This window comes from Camelus ferus, chromosome 30, assembly GCF_009834535.1.
Source record: "Camelus ferus isolate YT-003-E chromosome 30, BCGSAC_Cfer_1.0, whole genome shotgun sequence".
NCBI lineage: Eukaryota > Metazoa > Chordata > Mammalia > Artiodactyla > Camelidae > Camelus > Camelus ferus.
Window position 1 is genome coordinate 9190431 of NC_045725.1, and position 27758 is coordinate 9218188.

Here is a 27758-nt window from a genome sequence, read left to right on the forward strand (position 1 = left end):
TTTCAGCTATCTTGTCTTAATACACATACGTTCTATTATGAGTTAATAATCATTAAAATCGCACACAACTATACTGCTTATTCTCATGTGATCTGTTACTCTAGACTATTCCACTGTCTGAATCTAATGGTTCTGCCCCAATATGGTAACTATATTCTTCACATGAGGATAAAACTTAAACATCAGATCAACTGTCCACATTAGTAAAGTTAGAGCAAACTAACCATCTTAAAAGTAATAAACTATCATTCACTTCTTAGTCTAAATTAATGTTTGTATAAACAGAGTGTTTTACTAGACTCAAAATGGTATATAAAACCAAGTTAGCAGTTCAAATCTGAGTTTTCAAGGGATTTTTTTAAGAAGCCCTGCGTTTAACCTAAATGTGCTTTTATGACCCTTGAAAGCTAGATGATGGATTTGGTTCTATACTTTGTAGAGTTCAAAATGGACTAGATTTTCTTTATTAAATATTAAATATTTTACCGGTTACTTTTGCCACAACAGTAAAACTGCAAAATTTCCCACCATCCATGTTTTCTCAAGTTTCTCCTGTACACTGTTTAGAGTGTGCCTGATTATCCAAAGACAATCACTGACACTATATGAGAAAACATAGGAGGAGAAACAATAAAAATTAGACAGTATTCTTATATTAGAAGCCACTGGAGAAAATAAAACTTATTTTTAGTTGTCAGGAATTTAAACTGAAAATAACACAATTTTGATCTCATATTTAGCATAAGAAATTATTAAAACATTTAGCTAACTTATATAACAGATTGATAAATCTTTAATTACCCGTTACTGAGCATTCATTAGGTACAAAACATCACTCACGTGCATGGGTTGGGGATCTCTAGGATCAAAAATGTTTAAATCTAAATGTTTAGAGGATTTGGAATGTTTTTGAATCTTAATTCATTAGACAGAGGACAATGCCTTTTTTTAACACTGGAGAGAGCTTCAACAATACACTAAATTTAAGCCCAGTGACTGACATCTCTATGACGTATTTCTGCATTTAGACAAGATTTTTGTCTACGACAGTACTCAAAGTAGATTATACAGTGCTGTTAATGAAATATATTTGGGGTCACATAATATTTTTATGAATCAAGTAACACTGTAATTATAACAGTAACTAATGCATATTTATATTGTAAAATAGTAAAGATCCAGGAACAATTACTGTTAAAATTTTAACATTCTCTGCCATCTCATAATTCTATATAAATGCAATTTCCATAAAATTTGAAACAAAGGGTTTGTACAATTTTGGATACTGTTTTTCCCTATAAAATTGTATATAATTACTTCTCATATTAGTTACTATGTTAAGACAATGTCACCAGATCGTTTTGATGATGTACAAGATTCTACAACATTTAACGATTTTTTATTTTGTTGCACATTTCATGTTTCTATTTATTACTATACTAATAATGCCTTCATGAAGTGTTGAGAAAATTAAGTAAGATGAAGCCTTTAAATTACTCCAAATAAATCCTAGCAGATATTAATCACTACCTAGAACAGCAATAATAATTATTCATGTTACTTTTAAATCACTGGAAGTTATAATTTATTTTTACCTTGTAGATTTTTTTCATGAATTTTATGCTAGGAGATTAAATGCATTTTATTGTTTTCTTATAATTTTTCAAAACAATTCTCTAAAACATCTAGAAATAATACCAAGGAATTGAGTATAAAATTTTTTCTATTACTGAAATCAAATATTTCATATCAAATACACATACATGTGTATTTTTATATTCAAGTATTTATGCTGTCTCATTATAATATATGTAAGATATGTATATATTCAATAAAATAATTTCAGTATATATTCAAAAATTCTTGAACATGTGCAGACTGATTTCAGATAAATCTTTGAGCAGCACTACACCTTATTGCATTCCTTTTATTTTAGACAACAAAACAAAACATTTTACCGACAGTTGGCCTATTCTAGTTATTAAAACTTTTTTTACACAGATTGTCACCAGCTGAGCTAAAACAGCAGCTGCCCACTGGAAATAATTGCAGAAATGTTTTGCCCATTGGCCTGAAATCAAACATATGTTTTCCTATAACAACCAAAACATAACTTTCTTTATTGATGTGTGTTAGTTATTGAGGAGTGTTAATTACAGCGTTACACACCTGGATCGTCAAACTGGCATAAAATCCCAGTATCTTGGGGGCGGGGGTTTCACACATGGTTTAATTTTTAGTGTTTCAAATATTTGAGAAAATAAGACTATACGCTGGAATGATTCTTTTTGATGTATTTTTTTAAATTAACATTTGTCAAAGATCATGTCTATACAGAGCAAATGGAGAAACCAGCGCATTTTCCCCCATATCTAATCAATGTGGGGAGATAATTTAAATATATCAAAGCACAGAAAACAAATTTATGGTTACTGGAGGGAAAGATAAATTTCGAGTTCGAGATTTGTAGATACTACCTACTATATATAAAATAGATACACAACAAGATCCTACTGTATTCAATACCTTGAAATGGCCTATAATAAAAAAGAATATGAAAAGGAATATATATATTTATAACTGAATCACTATGCTGTACACCAGAAATTAACACAACATTGTAAATTGACTATAGTTCAATAAGAACCATGTTTCAAAAAGAAAAAAATAATAAAATAAATATATCATGGCAAATAGTGTTTATTTTGGATTAGAATGATTTTTTAAAAATCCCCTTTGCACTTATATTTAAGGGGTTATGATAGGCTTCACAACTTTATGTGCTCTGATTGCATACATTTTTCAAACACTTCAGTTGGTGTACATTTTATAAAGGAGTAGTCAGTAATGTAGCGAGTCTTCAGCATTTTGGTTTCTATTTCCAACTTTATTTCTATTATTCTCATGCATGTGGGGTGCTTGCCTAGTTGTTTGCAAAGGCTTCTGGCTGGTTTCATTACTGGAATGGTCAGTGAAGAATCATATTCATCTCTCCAGGCAGGTTGTTTAAAATAGCCCGTGGACCAGGATGCCTTACCGTGACAGAGCTCTGGATGAGAACTGTGTGTTTACTCAGAGAATGGAACTGATGCAGTGTGGTTCCAAGTGGTACTCAATTTTCTCCACAATCCTGACACTTCAAAATAAATGCATGACTTTTCCCCCTAACATTACAATAACCATGGTTCCATGTGGCCATTCAAATTTGTCTAACACATTCTTCCATCAAAGCAGATGTGGCTTCCTAATAGTGTCTAGGATGTTACCTTCATAGGAAATCAAAATAAAGAAAATAGTACCTTCTGTATAGTGATGATTCCTTCCTGTGTATCTTTGTCAACGGAAATCTTGAAAACCCCTAATCCATCACCATCCACAATTTTGTATTCCATCTCAGCATTAGCTCCTATATCTGCATCGGCAGCTTTAATTCTGGCCACAACGGAGGCCACTGGCAGTGATTCTGGGACATTATATTGATATGACCCTGGGAAATTAAAAATGAGAAATGAATGAAACCTTACCACTAACTAATCAATAAACATTTCATTACTTGACTATTTCACATCATCTTTGCTTAATTTGTTTTTATTTTTTAACAAAGAAGATGCTAAGGCAATATACGGCAAATGACAAGTTTCAAATAGCCTCAAGAAATGTCATGGTACTTTGTAGATAATGATCAACATGTAAAAGCAGAAACAGTTGGCTTGGGAAAGGCAAGCGGAGAATCTCCATTCTGGTATTGGTAGTGCTGAGAAATATGCTGCTTTTACTAATAAAAATACATTTAAAACAATTTTAAATAGAGCTAACATTGAATATTGACTATAATCAAAATGCAATTAATTCATATACTATAAAAACTAAAAAAATTAAAATAGCATAGCTTAGTCCTCAAATGGGCCAAAAATAAGGCTAAATATTTCTGAGGACTTAATGTTGAGATTTACATCATCATGTCTTTTACTAAAACAGTTTCAGAAAACCAGATGGGAAAGTTGAAGAAAGCCAGTATTAGTCGTCTTCTAGTTCATAAATTCACTGAGGGCAGGAATTAGTTGTGTGGGTTGTATGGTGAACTGTTTGGGGCAGAGTGGTATAAGAGCAGAGGCAACGTTATCTGAACAGGAGGAAAGAGAAGCTAAAAGAGAATAACATTTTTAAACTCTCTTTTGTAAAAATTATTTCAGCACCCTCAACTTAAGGAAGAAAAAAAGTTTGGGAGGCAGATGAAGTACCCAAACCACCCCTTTGAAACTAGGGAACACCTCAGGACACTGCACCCCTTCACCGTTTTCCTCTAATCATTGACTTTCTCCTGCTTCCTCCACTCCTTTCCATTCCCTTTTAGCTGCTAAATGTGGTGCAGGTGCACTTTCTTATGAAAAGAAAAGAAAGGATCCTCTTCAAGAGGAATAAAGAAAGGAAAATGGATCCTGATGAAGGGACCACATTCTCAGCTACGAATGGTTGCTGTTTGCAATTTTCTACATTTTGTAAATTATTACTGATTTTTTTTAAATGATGACAACATATACTTATCATTTTTGAGTGACCCCTTTCACAAGTGTCCTTAGGAAAACCCCAAAATTTCAAAAGTTAGAATAGTCACTAAATGGTAGAGAAATTTTTCCCAGCCAAAAGGAAAAATGACATATTCTTGGCTTCCTGCACCTTAATAAGGAGGAGAGTATCTAATAAGCTAGAAAACCTGTGCTCTATCTTATTAAATCATGACAACTGAAACCACAGAATTTCTTAGTGTCAATTCTTATCACTCTAGCTAAAGAAAAGAGAAACAGCTAATTCTATTATGAGTCAAATATAATCACATTAATTGTTCTCTTTTGTTTATTCTTCAGTCCTCCTCTCCTCCCCACTGTAAGCCAACAACACAATTAAGGACAGGTTCATTTTTTGTAATGCGAAACTTAGGGTAATTTTCTTTATTTTGCCAGAAAGTATCAAAATCTCTATTGTACAATAATATAAATATTAAAATATGTAAAACTATTACTAATTTGAAGGAAAACATGGTAACATTCATATTTGCAGGAAAAAAGTGTCCTTGTTTGACATCATTAGCTTCTAACTTCTTTTCCTTAGCTCAGTTCACTATTTTTATCAAGCAAGCATTTAAAGACATTGTAGTCAGTACAATTTTCTTATTTTCTTGACTATTCTGAAGAAATACTGCATACATTTACAAAACAAAAAGGGGGAAAAAGGCAACTAAAAGAGAGTGAGATGAAATGCTTTTTCATAATCAGGATAATTCTATCTAAGGAAATTATTATTTTTTTACTTGGTTAAAATAAAAGTCACTTTGGTCAAAGGAACTAAATTGAGGGCAGGTGGTTTTCTGGTTCCTTGGACTGACTTCTTTTGAAACACAGTGTTTGCATGAAAAAGATGCAGTAGAAAGCAAAAGGCATGTTCAATGTACATGAACTGGTTAAAAGAAAAGTGTGGAATGAAAAATAAAGTTCAGTACTCTTATTTTTATCTTTAAAAATAAAGCAATATTTTTAGTGTGTAGAATTCATGGAGTGCATCTCAATGTTACTAATTGGCAACAACCTCCTAACTTACAGAATGTATAAAACAGCATGTCTTTGAATAAAAAGGTTAATGCATAAACGAACTTAATAGTTGTCTAGTATTCAAAATGTGAACAACAGAAAAAATTTATTTAAGATAGAAAGAACACAAAGATACAATTATTTCTATTTGTTTTCAATGCCCTTCAGTTATTCCGTATTACTGAATTAAAAATCCCGTCCCTGATAAAACTGTGGGAGAATGTAGTTAGGATAATTATTTGTTTGGAAAAATTCCTTTCTAAAGACATTCTTATAAGCTAGAAAGGAGAGCGAATGCCTGTGACATGCAACAGGTCAGCTTACTTCGAGGAAAGCGAGGCGGGTTATCGTTCACATCACTTAGGGTCACGGTGACTGACGTGGTTCCAGAGAGTCCTCCGTTTTGACCAACCATATCCTTTGCCTGGATAACAAGCAAATACTGGTCTTTAGCCTCTCTATCCATGTTTGGAAGGGCGGTCTTGATGACTCCTGTAAAATTTCAAATCCCAGTAAAATACATCATGAATCACTGCATTTATACTAGTGAAGAACACTGATACAGGCAGAAAACAGCTCTGGAGTTGCTGCCTTTTGCTGTTTTGTTGTTCACTTTTAACAATTTCAATCCATATTAAAGACCAAGGGATACAATAATCATATACAATATTACAAAACATGGAAAATGCCGTAATTTGGAAGAGCAGGGTGGAGAGAGAATTATCTTTAGGTTTTATGGAAATGTGGTTCAGGAAACACCAACTTAAAATAAAAATGTACTCAACTAGAAGAATGGGCGGTCGCCTACACAAGTGTATGACAACAGACTTCTCTTTTTCTCTTTCACCCTCTTCAACAACTTAATTCCCAGTGATGTGAAATTCATCATAAACCTTTCAGCTCTGGTCCCTACCAGCTCTCTTCTAGCAAAATAACTAAATATTCTATAAAGAAAAGAATGACAGTTATTTATAAGCAAAACAGCTTTCCAGACTGTGCTGCTGGATGATCTTATGCTGCATCTAAAGGTCTGAGAAAAAGCAGTAAAGATGAGCATCACTGTGTTAATGAAAATCAAGACGCTAAAAACATTAACATGTTTTGTTGTTCATTTCTAATCAGTTGCATTTAGTATGGCTAGCCCTTAAGACTTCAGAGGTATGAGAAATTGATATCAGAATTTCATGTTGCTTGATGGGAAAACTTGACTGAATGATCATTACTGCAGTAAATTAGTTGTTTTATGTTAATACCCACTTATTATGTAAGTATATTAGGCAACAGAATCTATGGGATAGAATTTAGTTTATGTTATATGTAAATCTATAAAATGATGTATATACTTAATATAATAAATTTAGTGTATACACAGAGATAATATCAAATGAAAATGTGTTCAATATTGCTCTATATAGATGTTGAAACGAGCAATATCTTGGGTCCATCTTCACTAATTAGATTCTCCAAGGAGTCCAGAATCCTACTTAATCATTTCTTGTACTTTCATCATTGCCAATGACGACAATGTCTTTCCTGCCCGCCTGGAACCTTTCTGTTTATTGACTTAGTTTGAAAAATGTCTAATCTATTATATTAAGCAGATTCTAACTTTTAGAATTTAAGTCAGAATTTAAGTCCCCAGTGACTCCCAGATTTGAGGAACAGAAACTCTGGTATCAATGACTTCTCAAGAGCAAAAGTGGGTTGTTTATCAACAGTTCTTTGGGAAGAAAATAGTTATAAACAAATTGGGCTAAACGTTCTTTTTTCCTCATGTTCAGCAGAAAAATATTTTTATATTCTCCAAATTTATGAAACGTTTTTAAAAGCTGCCAGTTTAAATTGTTCAAATGCTGATTCTTCAACGGACATGTGTAATAATGGTCTGTGCATGTTACATTTCAGCCCTAATAAGTGACAAGCCAAGGCTACACTATACTAGGCCTGCCCTATTCTTCACAATATTCCACAGTTTGGTAACTATTCTTGGAGTAGGTAAGAGATGAGAAAAACTCTCAATAGTTTAAGAATAATTGAACCAATGTGTTATTGGTTCCCAAGATTCCAAGTTAAATAACACTCACAACTATCTTAAGCAATCATATTTTTGTTTCGTTCTGAGCACTAGCTATCAAGTACACACACACACATACACACACACAACCCCCACAACAACACATCAGTATTTTAGGCATTTAATTATACTTCTTTGAGGGTAGGTTTTGTTCTTGTTGTTTTAACAATCACTTATCCTAATACATGAACTGGGCTGGACACTTGCCACAATCTCAGCAACACAGGGTCTCCTTAAGTAACTCCTTCATTGGACTCTTTTGCTTGTCTACACACTGCTTACAGTCAACTGCTGAAATATCACAATGAAAATCAGAAGAAACAGTCATATACCATTCAGTTCAGTTGATCACTGCCTGAGACGTTTTCTTCTGAGAGCCATGATAACTCTATGAATACTTCATGTCTGGTTTTCAATACTTCTCTTAACTCTATTAATATACAAGACAACGAGCACTGACTTCAGTAAGACTCACTGTTACCAAGCATAATGATTATCATCTAAGAGTTCTGGGACTTACATCTCTCTCTCTCTTTCCATCACTTCCTCCTTCCTTTGATGTTAATCATCCTTTACTTTTTGTAATACTTTTTTTTATAAATTGAGCACTGTCAATCTTGCATATTTGACTAATAGTGTGTTTCACATAGACGATAAAATATTAATGAAATTTTAGAAAAATTTCCCTCTCATTCAGTCTTAATTTTGAATTTCTATTCACCTCTCATTTTCCTTCCAATATCAGTATGTGTCAGTGAGTCTGCACCCCTGCACATTTATTGTGATGGAGAGAGGCCCGTGGTCCATAACCCTTCAACTAATCAGCAGAGGAAACACTGCCACCTCATCGTCTCCTGGTTTTGCTTAGCGGCATTATTTGAAAGAAAACATAGAATTACCAGGAGAGAAGTCTGGTTGTCAAAGCTACTTATTTTTCACACCTCTAATTGTCTCTTTACAAGTGATCCTATAAATAGCCCTCTTCCAAAGCAAAAATCATCACAAAGTTTGCACAAAAAAATAAGCAGGCGGCAAAGGTAATTTCCAAATACCTCAATTATTAAACATATCTTTTACAAGAATGAAACAGTTGGAAGAGAACTGAATTTAAACAGTAGCAATCAAAAAAAGAACAGACTGCTAGCCCTATGGCTTTTGCTAGCTTTTTACTCTGAAATATAGGCCATCTGTGTTTGGAAAAGAATTCTTGTCTATGGGATTCGATTTGCATTTTGCTGCATGTTACTCAGACACATACACACAGCAGCAAACCGTTAACACTGCGTCTCTGAAGTGATAAAGGCTCGTCTTGTCTAGTTACATCCCCACAGTTCTGGGAGGTTTTCATGGAAGATAATATTTACTTTTAATAATCAATCATTTTAAGCCACTTATGACAAGAATATCTCCTGTAGGGAGGAAGTACATATAGCTCAGTGGTGGAGTGCATGCCTAGAATGCACGAGGTCCCAGGTTCAATCCCCTAGTACCTCCATTAAAAAATACATAAATAAACTTAATTACTTCCCCCTCAACAAAATTTAAAAAGTAAACAAATTAAAAAAAAAAAAAAAAAAAAAAAAGAGACCATCTCCCGTAGCTCTTTAGAAAAGAGACTGGCTCAGATTTTTAGATTTTTCAAATAATCATTTTTGTACAGATATTTCATGTGACCCAGTAACCCAGAACTTTTCATTTATTTATAATCCATGTTCACAAAAAGTATACGAAACATAAATTTATCACTGCTATTATTCAACAACGGTCTGGGTTTTAGTTTGGGAAAAAATCCTCAGATGTTTTCTAATGTCCTACCAGCCACTGATTTTTTTTTTTAAGCATATTCTGTTAGCATGAAAGCTTCTGACGAATTTGTAGGTGTACGACCCATCACAGATGAGAAGCCTTTCTGAAGTCTCCCCCAGCTAAGGGAACAACCAATCAGCGGGGGCTGCGGTCCGCACAGTCAAGCTGGGGATGAGACTCTGGAGTCCAGGCGACCGCACGGGGCGGGGCCGTTCTCGCCATGCGTTCAGTCTGCCTCAGATGTACACGGTCTGTCTCTTCCTAATAAGTCTGTATTTCTTCCTAAACTTTCCATCTAAGCCTGGTACTATTTGGTGTATCTACCTGAAAATGAGGCATATAATAGAACCATGAAAAGATGGAGAAGAGCCAGAAATAGTAAAGATGGAAGCTTCTGGAACATCAAAGGATTCCAGAGTCCCCAGAAGGGACAAACGAAGAGTCTAATCCCGAGCTTGTGAGGGGACGTCCTCAGGAAGCCCTGGCAGGAGTGAGGGCCCTCCACCCTGTGAGCCACACCACAGAACAGAACACGTGTGAAGGGCCCATCTGGGAGGAGGGCTGTGTTGTGACTGCACGACTGACATAAAGCTGGGATGTGGCAAGTATTCATGGAACACATACTGAAGGCGCCCTGGCGTCACACCTCTGTGTTAGGAATGAACCCCTAAATGACAAGTGATATTTAACACTCCATCCATTTTCCAAGGCCAACTTCATGGCCGTGGGATCTGTGCGGTCACGCTGGCCCCATGTTTGGCTTCTGCTCTGCTGATGACATTTGAAACTCTACTAATTTTACAAGAAGTTTGCATTTTCACTTCCAACAGCAAATGATACAGCCAGTCCTGCCGTGTATGAAAGAGATAGAAAAACAGGATCTATTTGCTTGCGGGTTACAGACTAGACAAACATGTTAGAAGCATCTTCAATCTCCCAGTAGATCTGGGGACGCTATGAAGGTGGTGGGCATCTCTGCAGTCCTTTTAACGCTGTACACTAGCTTGTTCCCTGTGCCATTCTCTTTGCCTGCTGAATCGTCAACATTGTTTTTTTTGGGCTACTCACATTCCTGTTTTGTGGATGGAGAAATTAAGGTAGAAAATACACTTACCCTCTGGCATCTGGCCTGTAAGTAGAGCTACAGATGGAAAATGTGCACAGAGATTTTAGCCATGCTAAGTTAATGCTATGTGATTCATAAATAGTAATCATTATTATTAACGTTACTAATAGTATCCCCCTTTAAAAAAATTAGATGTTAAATTGTGAGATTTCCTGGGCCTATGTTTATATAACCTTGATTTAGCATATTTTCAGCATTTTTCCTGTCAAAGTTTTACATTCTTCTCAAAACCCCTTAGATTTAGGGGTTGGGAAAATAATGTTATTTCTCACACAGGTAAGGATCATAATCAACTAAGGAAGTCTACTTCAAACTGTCTTTCCAGCCCTTCACGCGATTAAGGGCTGGAAATTTTCCATCATTGTCAGAAAAATACAATTCCTTTTTCTCCCCATAATTCCTTATTTTTTTCTTTTTGGAAAAAAAAAATGCATTCTCCATATTATGAGAGCAGAGAGGACAAAAACCCCTAGAGCATTTCTGCACCGATGACTATAGAAAGAACGTCCCAATGATTACCATGATTACAGCATTCAAAACTCTAGCCCAAACAAAATTGAACTAAACTTGATCTCCTGTAATACATGATCCTTCAGACTGGGAATTAAAATTAAGTTTGAAGTACTAATCATGTGGTCCCATGATACAGATTATTGTCCAGCTGTTCAACAGGTGAGGTCTTTAACCTACACAGGGCTTGTGAAAAATCTATTATCTTGCAGCAAGCGAAAACCACAAGCCAGTCATTAGTAGCAGCAAAATATTTAACCTCTGGGATTAGCACATGCTATTTTTGGACAGGTTATATAATGCAGGAGGTGTATAATTTGTGAGCAAACTGTCAGAAGCTTGTCAATGTCTTTCTAGGTGCCAAGAGTAAGTATATAAGGGAAGGAGTGGGTGTCAGAATTTAGGTTCTCAGATCTATCAAATCAACCACGAGCACAACTTCTACATTCATGGGATTCGTATCATAAATCAGACACTTTCATTTACTTCTCCTTCAATACTTGCTTAATCAGAACCATTTCTTCCTGTTAGACTTTCTAGGCAGCTTCCAAACTTTACTCCAACATTGGTATAAAATATGCAAGGCAGTCTCTCTGAAAATCCTAAGCAACGATGAACTACGATGGAATTTACTTCCCTGTTTTTGCACATGACAACTGTCATTCTCAAAAGACATTTAAAATATTTATCCACTCCCCCCAGTGATTTGAGAATGAATTAATATCACCACTTTTTATAATATGAAAAACAGGATAAGCAGTGTTCAAATATTCATAGAGGATCATAAGTACTATCAAGTATTCAACACCATAAACTTGGCTGTTTGAGGAAGAATTAGTCTCCATAATAAAGGCAAAATTATTTAAAAAATTGAGAAACGTGGGCTTTTCACATGATGGAGAAAATCAGTGGCTCACACCTGCCCATGCTTCCCTACACACAGAATAGATAAAATATTATTTTATAACCAAGAAAACAGGGCTCCAAATTATAGCCTTACTTTATGTAAACTATTTCATCATCAGAACAAAACAGAACATCTAGCCAATCACATATTCTATCCAGGCAGACTTGCAACTCATACATTTTTTTCCCTCCTAAAATTAAAAAAGTCATTTAATTTCATTTTTGATTTAGCAGATCATCATCCTAATTGCTACGATGAAATGAATTTCCCTGAGAAAAGCAGCCCCTAGAAAGATAAGCTGAACCTACTATAAATTCTACTGCATGGCAGGGAGATTTTGCCTAAGATTTAAATCTGACGCTATATCATTCCTATGCGAATTAATTCAAGAAAACAAAACAAACTTTAGAAGCGAACAATCAACATTTTCTTACACAGACAAAAGATAGCAGCTGAAACACTTCTCAATGTGTAATAGTTTAATTTTGGTAGGAACACTGGTAAATGTAATAAAAAATTCTTAAAAGGTGCTAATGCCTCTATAAATAACATGCTATTTATTACCATAGCACACACATTGGGAGAAGCAGAATAAAAATACTGTCTGTTATCAGTGCCAATGGCATTGAATAAAAGTAACTAGTACTAATCCTATGCCAGGACATAGAGGATGGCTTTGCAAGGAGTGGCGCATTTCAGTCTTTACCTGTCTTCGGTTCCACTGAGAAGTACGGCTGTCCCTGCAGAATGCTGTAGACCACTCGCGCGCTGTTGCCATACGTGGGGTCATCAGCATCCGTTGCTGTCACTTGTACCACTGAGGTCCCTACATGCCAGTCCAAAAACCACTGAATTAAAAACTCCCAAATGCCACAAAGCGTTAAGAACTCACAAAACACTGAAAATTCTACATGAGACTTGTTTTGAATGTTTTTATGTTCCTTGTTCCAAGAGACGTGAAAAACTGATTTTTTTTTGCATAAGACAAACCCCCCAAAATGACAAATGATCATTAATCCCTCAAATATTGAAGGGATATGAAAATATATTGGCAAAATATAAGACTGATGATGTCAGCTAGACAGGAATATATACTCAGATTTGGATGGGACTCAAATTTTAAGCATCTCATCCATCAAAGTCAAGTAACAAGTTTTTACCCAGAGCAATCTCTGTAAGTTTGAATCCCTGTCTAGAAGGCAGCATGACATATGCTAGCATCCTGACACTCAAATCATGGAGGAGACCTCACTGCTGTAGCAAAGTAAAGCCAGACAGAAATGGAAACTTCATCAGAAACTGAATAAACATTCAATCGATACATTTCGTTGGATACTCTGGATACTCGGTGGCTGCTCTACCTTTTCCATAGTTTTATTTCTCATTTGTTTCCACTAACTGAGTTAAAAACAAAAGCATGAAATGAACATTTAAACCAAACCTTCCCAAAGGAAAAAAAGCACAGCAACTTGACAAATTGCAATATTGGTTATTTTTCTCTATTTCGTATGACAAGAGTGTCTATATCACTTCTTCATTTTACTATGTATTTACTTAACTCCATGCGGAAAGCATTTACTGTGGTCTGTTCTTTTTATTTCCATTTGGAATATGATCTTAAAAATACCAGATACTCACATTTGCTTCATTTATATATTTAAGCACGTGCTCTTTTATCATTTATGTCCTAGTTGACAGGAAGGAGACAAGTCCCTTTATGTATTCTTTTAAGGTTCAAGTTGGTTTCTAATAAATTCTGGAAAAGATGGCATTTTTAATCTAACATCTCTTTTAGATGTATTACTATATAGATCTCCTTTTCTAAATGCCTTAAATAAGTCATTAACGCCCATTTTATCATAAATCTGTTCTCTTTTTCACATTATGATTTCCCTTATCAATTCCATTTTCTTTCAAACTGGCTGGAAATTATGAAGTTATATCTACATGGTACCATTTTTTAAATTCTGAAGTTTTATTTTTTCCTTTGATAGACTTAGGAGATGATGTCCTGTGGATGTTTGGTAGGACCAAACGGTGAATGATGTATATTTAAATATCTTTTTAAGAATTAGACCCTGATTATTTTAAAATGTTAGAATCAATGACTTTAATGTTCTCTAGTTCCTCTATAATGCACTGTCTTTACAGCAGTGTTTATTCTGGTGATGCTCAGGGACTGATTTTTCTACTTCACTGGAAAAGAAGACAACTTGAAACAAACAAAATAATGAAAACTATCCTTCAGTGAATTTGATTGTGTGTCACATAATTTTTTCGGAAGTGTTCATTAAGTAATCTATTACACATACTCACACGTACACACACACACACTCTCATGCTTCTCTGTGCTCTTCTGGCAACAAGTGTTCCAAGGGGCTTACGAGTTTGGGTTAACATCTTACAATTAGTTAGTATGCAATGAAAAAATAGGCCTGAATAATAAACACTGAAAACTCATGCTGTGTATGTCATACCATATAGTGGCTACTATAATTATTTGGTTAAACATTTTGATAAACTATGGCTCACTATAAATCTATATGCCATTTTATATAGACATTTCCTGTTCTTAGTTCAAATTTTGATAGTAATCAAGTGATCTCAATTAGTGTCAAGTAAATCCTGAAGACATTTGAAAATCCTTTTCTAAAAAGTTCTGAACCTGCTGGAATCCATCAAATATCTAATATGACTTACATGTATACCTAACAGTCCTGCTGTCTGATATAAGAGAGTGGTCCCACTGGAACCACAGCGAGAGTGCATTATTCAACGTCCAGAACGCTAAGCTCACATTAACCCAACGTACATGGCTATGTTCTATGCAGGAAAGGGAAATCTTAGCGAGACCACAAAGAATGCCCCAAATGCCTGGGAGAAGTATGGAGTTGAACCGAATTGCTTAAACATACCTCAAAACTTCGTGTTTCTAAACATGACTACTTTGGGGAGGGCTCTGTGACTTCTCTTTTCTCTGGAACCTCCCTAATCTTCTCGCTGCTGCTGGCATCGTAGCTGTGTCTGTTACTGTCATTCAACAGCAGAGGCAGGTAATACTCTGAGGGTGTGGGCAGGACTGAGAGACTGCGAACAAGCCCGTTCCGTCACAGAAATGTTTACAGATAAGCTAATTATAGGGAGGTGCTGCCACTGTGGTTCAGAGTTTCTCCTGACTCGGGTCTAGATTCCTCTGGTTCTTTTTCGGCCCTTACTCCTTCAGCAGCTAGAGCCCTGGTGCCCCACATAATGCTCCCTCTCCCATCCGTCCGGAACAGAAATTTAGGGTCACTAAATTGCAGTCCCCACATAATACTCGTCTCTGCAATTCCACTCCCCATCGTAGCGGATGTGTGCACTGAATGCTGGAACGAATGCAATGACCTTTACTTGAAGTAAAACAAATCACACCGGGTACCATTTTCAAGTTAAATACTTGAGACGTGTTAAAATCCAAGTTCAATTATTACTTTAAATAAACTTCCTCCTTCCATCCTATAAACAGGGAATACATATATAAATCACCTGATCTCTATCCCAGCCCTGTAATTTTTTGGGGTGCTATTATTTTGTAAGATCATACCTAAATTACATGCTGGCTGAAAACTATTCTAAAAGTACCTAAATAAATGGAATTTAAAACAAAGTTTAATAGTATTTGAAACAAAGTATATATGAAAAGTAATTTATTTCCTATTTTTCCAGTATTGGGGCAATGTCAAAAGGCCTTTGAGTAAAACAGCCTTTCATTATTCTTTTATATATCTCACACTGAGTATCACTTTACCATTATTATAAATACAATATAAATTTTCATGCATTTAAATTTCTAGAGAAATTGCAAGAAGATTAGTGGTGGCACATGGATGGATGGATGTTTATGGGTTCAAGCATACTCTAAAAGCAAACAGACCAGCTGGTCCCAACGCTAGCCTGGCTGGCCACTGGGGGTCTGCCTGATACCTCGGCCCCAGAGAGATGCTTAGAAAAAGTGATTTATTATCCTCGTATCAGCAAGAAGAAAAGTAAAAGATCATCATGTAGCTGTGTTTGGAAGGATTTTCTTTTTTAACCTCTTAGGCATAATTTTATAATCAGTTTTTAATTTTAAATATTAAACTGAAAAGGGGTTGTTAAGACCTATGTGATTTCTTGAGGACACTGAGCTAACTGTGTGAAAGTAAGAATTTCCTAATTTTCCATATAAATAAAATGATGTGTCAAAAAATAGAATTTGGGTGCTGGCTACTCACACATCTCCAACTTTCCCCTCACTCTAGCTGGCAATCACTACACAAACACTAGTGTCATTTTCTTGCCCCCGGGTGCCTATGACGACTTAATTTTAAATACAAACCTCCTAAGATCAGACGGTGCAAAATCAGCTGGCTCCTGACTTACCCACAGGGGACATTTCGGGGACCCCGGCCGTGTAGGGGCCGTCCAGGAACCTGGGCTCATTGTCATTGATATCCTGAATCTTGATGACAAACTCGGACTCGGGTTCCACGGGCTTGTTGGTGAGCCTGTCCAGCGCCTGGGCTCGGAGCGTGTAATAGGCCTGTTCCTCGCGGTCCAGCCTCTTCGTAGCGTGAATGTCCCCCGTGTTCTCATCGATGATGAAGATGGAACTCGCCCCTTCGCCTGACAAGATGTATTTGATGGAGCCATCTCCCTTATCGACGTCAGAGTGAAGCTGGTGAAAAATTCACGTGAGATGAGATTAACTTACAAGAGAGGCAGTGATACGGAGACACATTAAAAAAAAAATAGTTCTTACATCAGGCAGCAGGATGTGAACTTTTTTACTGTTCTTGGGAAGATAAGCTGGTGTGTCCTGCGCACGGCAGAAAAGGCTATTAGAATGTGTGAGCAAGACAATTTCATTCCTTCCTGGAAACAGTCTCATTTCCCAGGGGATTTTCTATCACTCCCAAAGTTAGGAACTTTTAGTGTTATTTTTGGTTTTGTCTGTCCTTGACAGTTTTAGCCATCTTCTTTGAACAGAGGACATTCAGTAAACATGTACAATTGGTCGCTTTGGTCTTATTCCAAGCAAAGGGACTTGCTATAGAACACTGATAAATTTAGATCTAATATATTATTTAATGTGCTTAGAAATTGCCACATCCTTTAAGGGTACCCTTCCCTCCCACCCCCACTGAAAAAAAATACAAAAAAATAAATAAAATCGATGTTTAAAATCAAGAAAAAAAAGAAATCGCCACATCCTTTAAGGGTACCCTCCTCTCCCACTCCCACTCCTTCTGATGATTATTAAGTACGGATGGAGGTCCAGTCACTAAATTGGTCTCCAAAACCTGCTCTATATTTTAAAAATTGAAGCTGAAAAAAAAAATGACACTGCTCTCCGAAGTCAGAATTTTAAATCAATATGTGCCCAAGACTTCAAGGAAAACCTTTCCTGAAATACCAAGAACTGCATTAGATTTGCGTGATTAAGCCCGGCCGCCAAAGCCGGGACAGCACCTGCCGATTCGCGTTTCCTAGCTGGAGCTGGCCCTGCCGTACGTCAGAACACGATGTTGAACAAGGGAACCCGGGCAAGCTCAGGAATGATCACACACTTTCCTGAACTTCACAACAGACTGAGTGCTGTACTTCTCAGGTTATTTCAACGCTCTTTCCTCCCCTATACCTGCCATGATTCTGGGCTGCAATGAATACAGACGTAAAGACCCAATCTACCAAATGGCAAGGCTTTTTCACTGCCCTGCAGAACTACGCTCTCATCCTTTAAAAGACAAGGTGATAGACGTAGCAGATACAGGAAGCAACCGAGGAGAGTGTACGCCCGGTCCACTTCCATCCTTCCCTGGTAGTTTTCGAGGACGCCGCTTTTGTGCCGCCAGCGTCTCTAAGTGATTCTCCCACGGAGCTGTAACCGCGGTGCAGGTGCTCCCCTCCAGAACACTTCGGTGCCTGGTGGAGCCTTCAGTTGCTGTGGTTTTCAGGCAGAACCAAATAATACCAAAAAATTAACATCTGGCACAAATTATCAGATTTGTTCAGGGTGGAATTATCTAGTGGATAACTCTGCAGCATGATTATGCAGCATAGGGAGAAACTGTCTTCTTGAAATACAATGAATTAATTAATTTTCTTAAGTCTTTCTTAGGGTTACTGTCACCTCCATATTTCCATCTAATTTAAGATGAGGCAAGCTAAGAACCACTGAAGTTTAAATTACAGAGAGCTCCCGACATGCCAGCAGCAATTAATGTTTTCTACATTGCAACCCATTCAACGCTCACGTTGAATGACTTATTTTCCCTTTAACAGAGGAGGAAACCGAGGCAGAGAAAGGCTACACACCGTCTCTGGGTGCACCAAGAGTAGGAAAAACACTAGGCTCGCAGGAAGCCCAGTCTCCACTCCCTGCAACGGGATCCCGCCTCTGAGCGAGGGGCGGTGTCCTGAGAAGTGAGGGCAGCAAAAGTGGCTACAAGGGAGAACGCAGGGAAGGAGGGGACAGGCGACCCGCCCCCAGCCCGATCGCTCCTTAAATCCTAAAGCAGCTTGGTCCCTCCGGGGTGGGGTTCTATGACTCGCCAGGAGGGACCTTTCTCGACACCAAACACTAGCAATAAACTCTACCACACTGACCAACACAGAGCGAAAACTTGAGTCCAGACACAAATGCAGATGACAGGCGATAATAAGTTGTTTTCAAGCAGCTAAGGCCTCAAGTACACCCCCTGACGCACACACTTCTCACAGCTACTCCCCCCACCCCTCCTCACAGAAACGCATCAGTAATACACAGGCTGCGTCCTCACCCAAAGGTTTGCTATCTCTGAATATCATTAGGGGCTCCCATTTATAAGACCAGCCTCTAGGATTCATTAAACTCATTCTCATCCACTGATTGCTGTTTTCAGGGCATGGTGACATAATGTTCCTGTGGTATTCAGGTAAAGGTGGGGGTTATGTTCCTTTCAATATCTAACACCCATTAAACCCCGACTGATTTTTAACTTGAGCTCTGATGTGTTTTACATGATGTGGAATTGTCATTTGTTCTCCATCACTGACAGCATGAAAGCTTAAAGGTTTAAAAAGTCCCTCTCATTTGCTTCTCCAGTCATTCAAGGATCAGAATTCTTCTCTTCCACCTTCCTCCTCCTCCTCCACCACCACCACCACCACACACACACACACACACACACACACACACACACACACACACACACACACAATTTCTGGAGCCCTGAAATCTACCATCCTCCCCGGCACCAACACTTTTCTCCCAGCTGGGACCATCACTAGGCTTGTAACCACTGCCAAAATTCACAAGCAGAAAATTGCTTTGAGTCTAACCTCAGAGTCCTTGCAAGATCAGTGTGAGCGTCTTCAGTTGAAAGTGGGGGACCAACTTTGAAACGTTAAGATGGACACAAAATTCTCAGATGCATTCAGACGCTGAATCTGTGACATTATGCACACTATTCTAATCTTCACAGGTGGAGTGAAATCCATGCTGTCAGAAAAAACTACTATCCTGTGCTGGAGAAGCATGCTGTATAGAGAAAAATGGGGCAAGTGCAGAACTACTGAATGGAGTTCTGAAATTAACAGGTGTCTGTGTGGCTGACTCATGTGCTCCTTCCTCCTCTCCCTCCGTCCCCCTCTCTCCTTCTCTCTCTTTCTCTCTCTCTCTCTCTCTCACACACACACACACACAGAGGCATGCACAATCTTTGTAAATGACTGACTCTTATGGGACAGAGTACTGCTCTCCACTGTGAAACCTCTAGCCAGGAAAAAAAAAAATGCAGTTGTCCCACATTATGGTAAGTGAACAAATAAACGATAAATGAAAAACACAATTAAAAAAGCACAAATATCTGTGCTCTGGGGCAGAGCAGAACTCATGACGGTACGTCTACTTCATCTGCAAATATCCTTGGGAATAGGACCGCGTGATTCATGTAAACAATAGCAACAGAATCTTGATTCACTAATCACCAAAGCTCACTTTTACTGCTTGTGTCCCTAAACCCTTTTCAAAATATTTGCTGTGACTCCAAAGTAAAGATTTACATTAAATAACTTTTTTTGGCAAACAGGCACAAACAGGGAGGCGCACTGACCCCTCAGCTGAGTCCAGTTCATGATAAGATGAAAGCAGCAGCAGGGAAGGAGAGCCAATCATGATGGGAACCCAGTGTGTCACTATGCCAGCCCTGTGTGCGGTGACAACCTAAGAAATACTCTGCCGGGTGGGACTCAGCCATAATCTACACAGGCCAGAATGCAAAGCACACTGTGCATGCGCCTAGCGTATAATATGTTTCACAGTCCCTCGTGGTTCTCCTCGTCCCCTGCTTGATGGGGTACGCACTCATTATCTCTAATACATCAGTCCATTCCTTATCAGTCACTCTGAACAATAATCATAATTCAGAACCTTAAAATCTTTCACCTGGGCTAATACAAAACTCCCTAGTTTCTTTCCACTTTTAATAACTCACATCATCTAGGCTGTTACCCTGCATGTCAGAAATTATCTCCCTAAAACATACACTGAATTGTGTCACACAGCTCATCAAACACATTTAATTGCTTCCCACGGTCTATGGGTTTCACCCCAAGTTCTAAGCACGGGGCTCCATGTGGCCATACGCAGTTTCCCTGGTCTCTTCCTCTGCCGCGTCTCAGAGGGCCATCAGTGGTCCAGGAATATGGGACTGGTCACCACTGTCTGAGGAAAGCAAGCATCTCTACCCCTTTCAAGACAAGTCGTCCAACATCTTACCCACCAGCTGACACCCAACTGGCTTAACGTCAAAGTCACCTCTACTGCAGCCTTAACGATCCAGTCCCCCCACCCCCATGCCGCACTGTTTGAATTTCTATGACAGAACGCATTTAATTCTGCTTTATATTGCAAATCTGGTTTGGCTGTTTTCCCATCCAACCTCTTCTTTCATTTATAAACTCCTTAAGAGCTAGGTTCCTTTTATCACCATCTTCCACATTCTCCACCAATAATTTGTTGTATTAAATTTAGTAAATTCATAATCCACTTCGTAAAACAGTAGTGCTTGTTTTATTTCAATTTCTGTCCTTTTAATTTTTAATAGCATTAAGCCAAAAGAAAATGAATGAAACAGAAAACATCCCGTTATCTCCGGTTTGTTCTCCTAATTCTGTAAACCGCCTAGATGGAGATCAGATACCTGGCTTCCTGCGCCTGCAGCAACACTGGCATATGGGCAGGTTTGTGTTCCCCAAGAACCATGGAGGACAGACATGCTTTCTATTCCTCAGGTTCCCTAGTCTTGTACAGCACTTCTGACGCACACGGAAAGGCTTCAAGCGGGTTTTGTATTTTAAAAACCCTTGGACGCCCTCAGATGGCAGAATCTCATGTCCTTGATTCATTTTTTATCCACCATTTTTTTTTAAATTTAAGACAGTAAAAAGCAAAACTAAAACCAGATCCATGCACTGCAGTTCTGACAATTTTCTTACATCTATTATTCAAACTGATACAAACCACCTGATCTAGCACCCACAAAAGTCTTAAAAAGTCCAAAGATGGTGAATATTCTTCAAGTTAGCAAAGACTGAAGTAAAAAAAAAAAATCAATTCAAAATACTGATCAATTTTTCTTCCCTCCATGAACATCTTAAACTCGGCTTGTTATCTGATCTTAACTGATGATCTTGTCTTGGCATCTTAGTCCCCTCCTCTCTAGAACACAGATTAAAAATATCTACCCTTGGACTTAACTGAACATTTGTGACAACTACTTGAGATGATGCAGTAGAATGTGATTCACAAAGGTAAATTACTATGATGTCAGGACTGTACTTTTTAACGTTTTTGCCTTTGGCAACATATTAAACTTCCATGTCACAAAAAAAGAACAAACAGAGACATAAGATGGAAGTATTAGTAAGGAGATCATGTTTATCACAGAAGTGTTGGCACTAAAAAAATAAAACCGAACAAAGCCTCTGTGAGCCTCACTGACCTACATATGGTGATGGAAAGTATTAGAGGTTTATATTCAATTGTTCCATAATGAACATTTGCATAAGAAAAATGCAGAATGCATTATTATATAAGTAAAAGTTTATACTGCTACTACATTTGTGTACAAAAATGGAATATCAATGGCTGAGCAAAATAAAATACGCTTATGTTCCTTTGAACAGCATGTAAATCCATCTGAGAATGATTTATATTGAATATGAGGCTAGGGTAAATTTTATACTGTTGGTTTACTTATTATAGATTCCTGATTTTTTAAGTTTAAAAATATACTACAGATGGTTAGAACTCACACAGCGAACTTTTACTAAACTTTTACAAGGTTAAAATTATAAGCAGAGAGGGCAGATTTGAACAATAATTGGCAGAAATAAAACTGCTTGAATACACACATTACATGCAAGTTTTCTTTCCTCATTATGTTTTTTAATAGATATTTTCCACATGCCACTGGCTACCATGTAATTATCAAGCTGTTGAAGAAATATTACAAATGAAAACAAGTGTATGAGTCATTTTTTTTTCCGGTTGAAGGATTCCTAATTTATAGTTATCACTGTGGTCCGGGGTAATGGAATATAATCTTGTGAAGCATCTCTGAGAAAGACGCATGTTTTAAGAAATATAAGTACTAATTACCACACACGGAGAAATAAAGGAAAGGGATACAGTTTATGAAGTGCTCAGGTAAGGTTAAAATTGCCAAGAAAATCATCTCATTTCTTTTTCTCTTTCTAACCCACAAAAACATTAAAAGAAAGGAGGGACTACTCAGATTATTTTTCTTCACAGGAAAAGTCCACGCTAATCTAGTGGCAAGAAACATTCAGTCTGGGGTCTCAGTTCATCCTTAGTCTGCTCAATACATGGGAACCAGAGGGACAGCTACTGAATCTCCACTCTGCTCCTAATCGTGCTTCCTTGATCACACTTAAGTCCCAGTTTACCGGTAGTTACAGATCAGCATCCTAAATGTCCACTCAGCCTGGGACCTTAAAGTGAGGATAAAATAAAGCAAGGCATTTGGAGGTATTTTGCAAAATGTCTATGTTCAGCAGAAGTACCTGCCTTCCTTGGGGGGCAGGGGGAAGGTGGGGATCTTGCTTGTGTTTGAAAAAAGTTCTACATTTAAGTCTATGTTCCTCAGAGCTTCGCATTAAGAACCACATCTTTCTCACCAGGGACTGAGTGCTAACAGCTCAGAAAAGTGCTTTCCATCCCACGCAGGCCACATCTAACTCCCAAAAGAAAATCTCCGCCGCAGTCAGCTTATCCTCTCTCTGGTTGCTGTCTCCAGGTCTCATCCAAAACTCTCAAACAACTTACAGATCTGCCTTGAGTCGAATCCTTACTGATCAAAACTCCTTGTCACCCAATTTAATTGGGAGAACATCGTGTTGTCCCCTTCAGGGCTCTGGTCTACTGCCTCGCACACTTAGTTGTCAACTCCAAGTCGTCAACCAGAAGCCGTTAAAAGGCCAACCCCTGGAAAGCTTAAGCTTTTTTCTTTTTGAGCAGAAGTTGAGCAAAAACTGCATGTCCCAGGAGGCCAGAGCAGGGCTATGCAAAGAGCAGTCCTAGGACCAGATGCCACGTATCCAAGTCAAGGTAAGTATGGAAATTCAGAAGAAGCACTTAACAAACGTGATTGTCAATTTACCAAGTAATTTAATGTCTCTTCAGCCCAATAATAACACCAAAAAGGGGGGTTAATTTTGTATCTAAGTAATTCATTTTTAATGTAGTTACAAAATTATTAGGAGGTCAAAACATTACGACCTGAGTTCTTACAAACCAAGAAGCTTGCACACAACAATGGTGAAATTTCCCCACAGACCAGCCGAGAAAAACTGGGTCAGTGGGTCAGACCCCATGGGCAAGCTCTTTTGAATGCTTCTCGGCGGTCATCATCCTAAAACTTCTCCTGTCCTACCGTCAGGGAAGACTGGAAGACACTCACCACCACAGAGGCATGGCCTTCTGAAGAGGCCACCTTTAAGAAGGGCAAAGATGATTTGTACGTGGCATTTTGGAGAAAGCGTTCACGTGTATGTTGCAGAGGGTTGACAGCACCATGTGTTTGCAAAATATTTCCAGAAGTCTTCTGCACTGCACCACCTTGTGCATTCAAACACAGAAACAAGAGCGGTTAAAAGAATGGAAGTATAATTTTGGAGTCTACCTTTGGGGTGAAAACGTCAACATGCGTTATGATTTAAGAAGAGAACAGTCTACACTGTCTTATCAATTCTAACACAAGGGGAGTATGTATCCAGTGTGACCCGATGGACCAGCAAAGACATGGAGAAATACAGTGTCAGGGAGAGCACAGCCCAGGAGGGCGAAGACGGAACAGCAGCTCAGCAGGAGGAGGACAGCGCCAAGGCCATGCAACGCCTACCCTTATTAATAAGAGTTTGGAAGGGAGGCCTCACGGTTAACTCTAGATCCACAGCAAGGACACACGTGTACTTGTGATTTGTGATATCTATTTGGTAAACTTGGTCTCAAATATTCTTCACTGGGTATTTAGTGTTTGTCTAATTAACGACTTCTGACATCTTTGTAAAGTTTCACATTAAAAAAAAAAATCCCCCTGGCAGTTATTAAAAGCACCAGGCTGAAAGCACCACTTCAGCAATTACCTGGACCAGAGGGACACAACTGATGTAATTGTGGTGCCCAAACTGGATTGTCCTGGTAAAATAAAGTCTGCATCAGGTCTGTTTCTGTCTTCGTCTAGACACTCAACACGTATTTATCATCTATTCAGAATATGTACAGAGTATTCTCCACTGGTCAGGTATACGGGTGTGCATGGATGGAGATGAGACAGGACAGGGCAAGAGCCTAAGGCACTGAACCCAACAGTCCCCATCGTCGTGAGACGTCTACGCCGGGGCAGGCTGTCGGAGCACCAGGCTGAACACACCACTGCAATTCTGATCATCACAAAAACGCACCCACTAAATGCTGAGAAGTCACACAGCAGGGTAACCAAGCCAACTTCAGGGGCTCAGGAAAGTGCTTTTTAAATAAAGAATATTTAAGCTGAGCCAGGCAGGCTAGTCATTAGTAGGACTAGTCTGCGTAATGAAGGGCAGAAGGCAATTTCCAGGAAGAAACTGGACTGAATGATGAAATACACTCCTAGGGATGGGCCAGGCTAAGCAATACTCAGGCGCCACTAATTTATAATACGGAGTACCTTGCGGAATATTAGAAGCATTTGATGTTTTGATGATGCAAAGTGATGAGGCATTATTAACGTAAACTGCATTTTCTGTATACGACCAGGTCATATTATCAAGACGTAGGGATGCCCTTGGGCTCTGGGCATCCATCTGGGACCAGAAAGATAAACAAAGAAAAGCTAAACGCTCTGCTTATATTTTATGTGAAGTTAGTCCTGGTCAGACTGAGAGAACGTTAAGGTGATGCAAGAACCATGGGCAGCAGGATCTGTGACACAGAAATGATTCGCGTCTGCTCAGAAGATAAACATTGTCATCTACCCATAAGCTTATGATAAAAAGATTGAAAATATAAAGCAAAGAGAGTAGGAGTGGAAAAAATATTGCTGATCTCAATTAAACTTCAGAGGTTCTTCTGTACAGCACAGGGAACTATATTCAGTATCTTGTAACAACCTTTAATGAAAAAGAATATGAAATGAATGTATGTATGTGTATGCATGGCTGGAACATTGTGCTGTACACCAGAAACTGACACATTGTAACTGACTGTACTTCATTTTAAAAATAAATAAATAGATAAAACCTCAGAGGTTCTTTTCAAACTGAGTCTCCCCTCTGGGGGATCCACTGTGGGTCACCCATCGCACCCACCCCGCTTCACCCTAAGGGCTGAAAGACCCCTCCAACTGCTGAAGTGCTGGAGCCCGTCTGCTCTCAGCCCTCTACCACTGGCTGCAGGAAGACTCACCCTCCACAGGAGAGGGACACCCCATCTAATACCACGCAACCTCCTGGGACAGACAGAATCGCAAGACCAGGATTGCAAGTCAGAGTGGAAAGGTCCATGGTATCTTCACTCCTCCTGACCCCCTTGGAGACACGTGTTTCCACTCCTAGAGCGAGGTGATCCCACTAGGTTCGTGGTACTGCATCTGGACTCTCAGCGCCAAAGGACCAATGCACGAGGAGAAGCACTGCCATCCTGGTAGATGTCCTGGACCTTGATCACCAGGAGGAGGTGGGCTTGTTATAAAACGGAGGCAGGAAGAACAGGCTTAGCATCTCGGCGCTTGGGTACCTTTGATACTCCCTTGCCCCATTTCACAATAAATGGACGAGTCCAAGAACCTCAGCCTGAAGCAGGCTGGGTGATGAAAGGACAATGATGAGTATCGGCTGTAACCTGGAGACCGGTGACAGCATCAGGGGCTGGAGTTCATTGTGCTGAACTTCTTGTAAATTCCACTAAGAAAAGAGGTCAGACATGTTCTGTAGAAGAGGCTCCGTGAACTGATTACCTGAAGCAAATGGATATGAGTGGGGCCACGGGCCCCCTAGGGGAAGTCAGGGCAGCCTCCCAGGTCCACTTCCCACCTGAGCCCATGAAACACTGAAGCGTTCGTGTCTGATGCTTCTCACTAAGTCCTTCCTAAAAACCGTCACTCACCTTGGGGAAATACACAAATCTGGCCGATTGCAAAAATGGCAAAGAGCGATAACACTTCTTTCTCGGGGGCATCCCTCAGTCAATGACTGGCTGATTTAAAGCTCCTCCTGCTCCCCTGATCCAGACAACTTCGAAGAGCCTTCCCAGCTCCAAAGTTCCCCAAAGCTCAGCCACCTTCTAGGTTGTGATGGCACTGCAGTTCAACACCCCCCACCTCAAGTCTTGGTTCCAAAAATGCACTCCAGTGAATCCCCCATGGGCAAATTCCAGTCTCAGTCTGTTTCCTGGACAGAGGTCACTAACTCAATGACTACTGAGTGGCAGGGCTTGGCTCTCCGAGGACATCTGTCCTGCATACCAAGCCTTTTCCTGCAGGGGCACAGGAGAGTCAGAGGCACATCGGCAAAATGTGGTAAAAGCTACGTGTGTGCAGATCCAAAGCAGCCACAGCTGAAGGAGAAGCTGCAGGCTGGCCAGACTCATAAAAGACATCACCCCGGGCAGAGGGTCCCTTGTTTCTTTCCATCCATACCTGATACAAACTTATTTTTCCCATGCTCCCAAATGCTTTGATTTCTAGAAACTTCTCACTATGAATGAACCAGTCACAAGGGTAGGGAGGATGCACGTGGTGTTTTCCATTTGGAGAGGGAGAAGCAGAATGGCCTTAACTCAGTGAGCCCAGGGGCCACATGTGCACCCATTTCTCCTTACACAGCCCCTCGGTTCCCCACGCCCCGGGAAAGTGTCATATGTCCACCCAAGGTGGGATGTCCAGACCTACTACATAATAGTCCAATCGGAGTAGGTCTCCATGGGTCCAGACTGTTTTTAATTTTTAAAAGCCTTCCAGGTCATACTCTTATACACCACCCAGTGCAAGAACCACTGACCTAAAAGGAAGAAAGGAACACAGGAGCTAAGGGAAATATTCTTCCATTTTACTGATACTATCATTTTGAAGGACTGAGGAAAAGAGGTTTATTAGTGAGATAAAAAAGAGCAAATAGGCACGCCTGCAAAGTTTAAGCAATACTTGGTCCCCCTTCGCCCCCGCCAAATCTCTGCCATAATTTCAATAA

At 38.9% G+C, this 27758-nt stretch overlaps 1 protein-coding gene across 6 annotated transcripts in view; it reads right to left on the reverse strand.

The window, feature by feature from the left end:
• The window catches only part of CDH7 (cadherin 7), a 118108-nt gene that overhangs the window by 51699 nt on the left and 38651 nt on the right, over positions 1 to 27758 (reverse strand). For 5 of the 6 annotated variants that reach the window (XR_004316293.1, XR_004316292.1, XM_032470740.1 and 2 more), the window contains 4 exons: positions 16410 to 16704; positions 12715 to 12834; positions 5910 to 6077; positions 3300 to 3487 (listed from right to left, as the gene is read on the reverse strand). Coding sequence is in view for 4 of the 6 variants with exons in the window: in XM_032470740.1 (XP_032326631.1) it covers positions 3300 to 3487; positions 5910 to 6077; positions 12715 to 12834; positions 16410 to 16704 (771 nt within the window). In the remaining 2 variants the exon portion in view is untranslated. Of the gene's footprint in view, positions 1 to 3299; positions 3488 to 5909; positions 6078 to 12714; positions 12835 to 16409; positions 16705 to 27758 lie in introns of those variants that run through there. The other variant, XM_032470742.1, reaches the window with a different exon arrangement.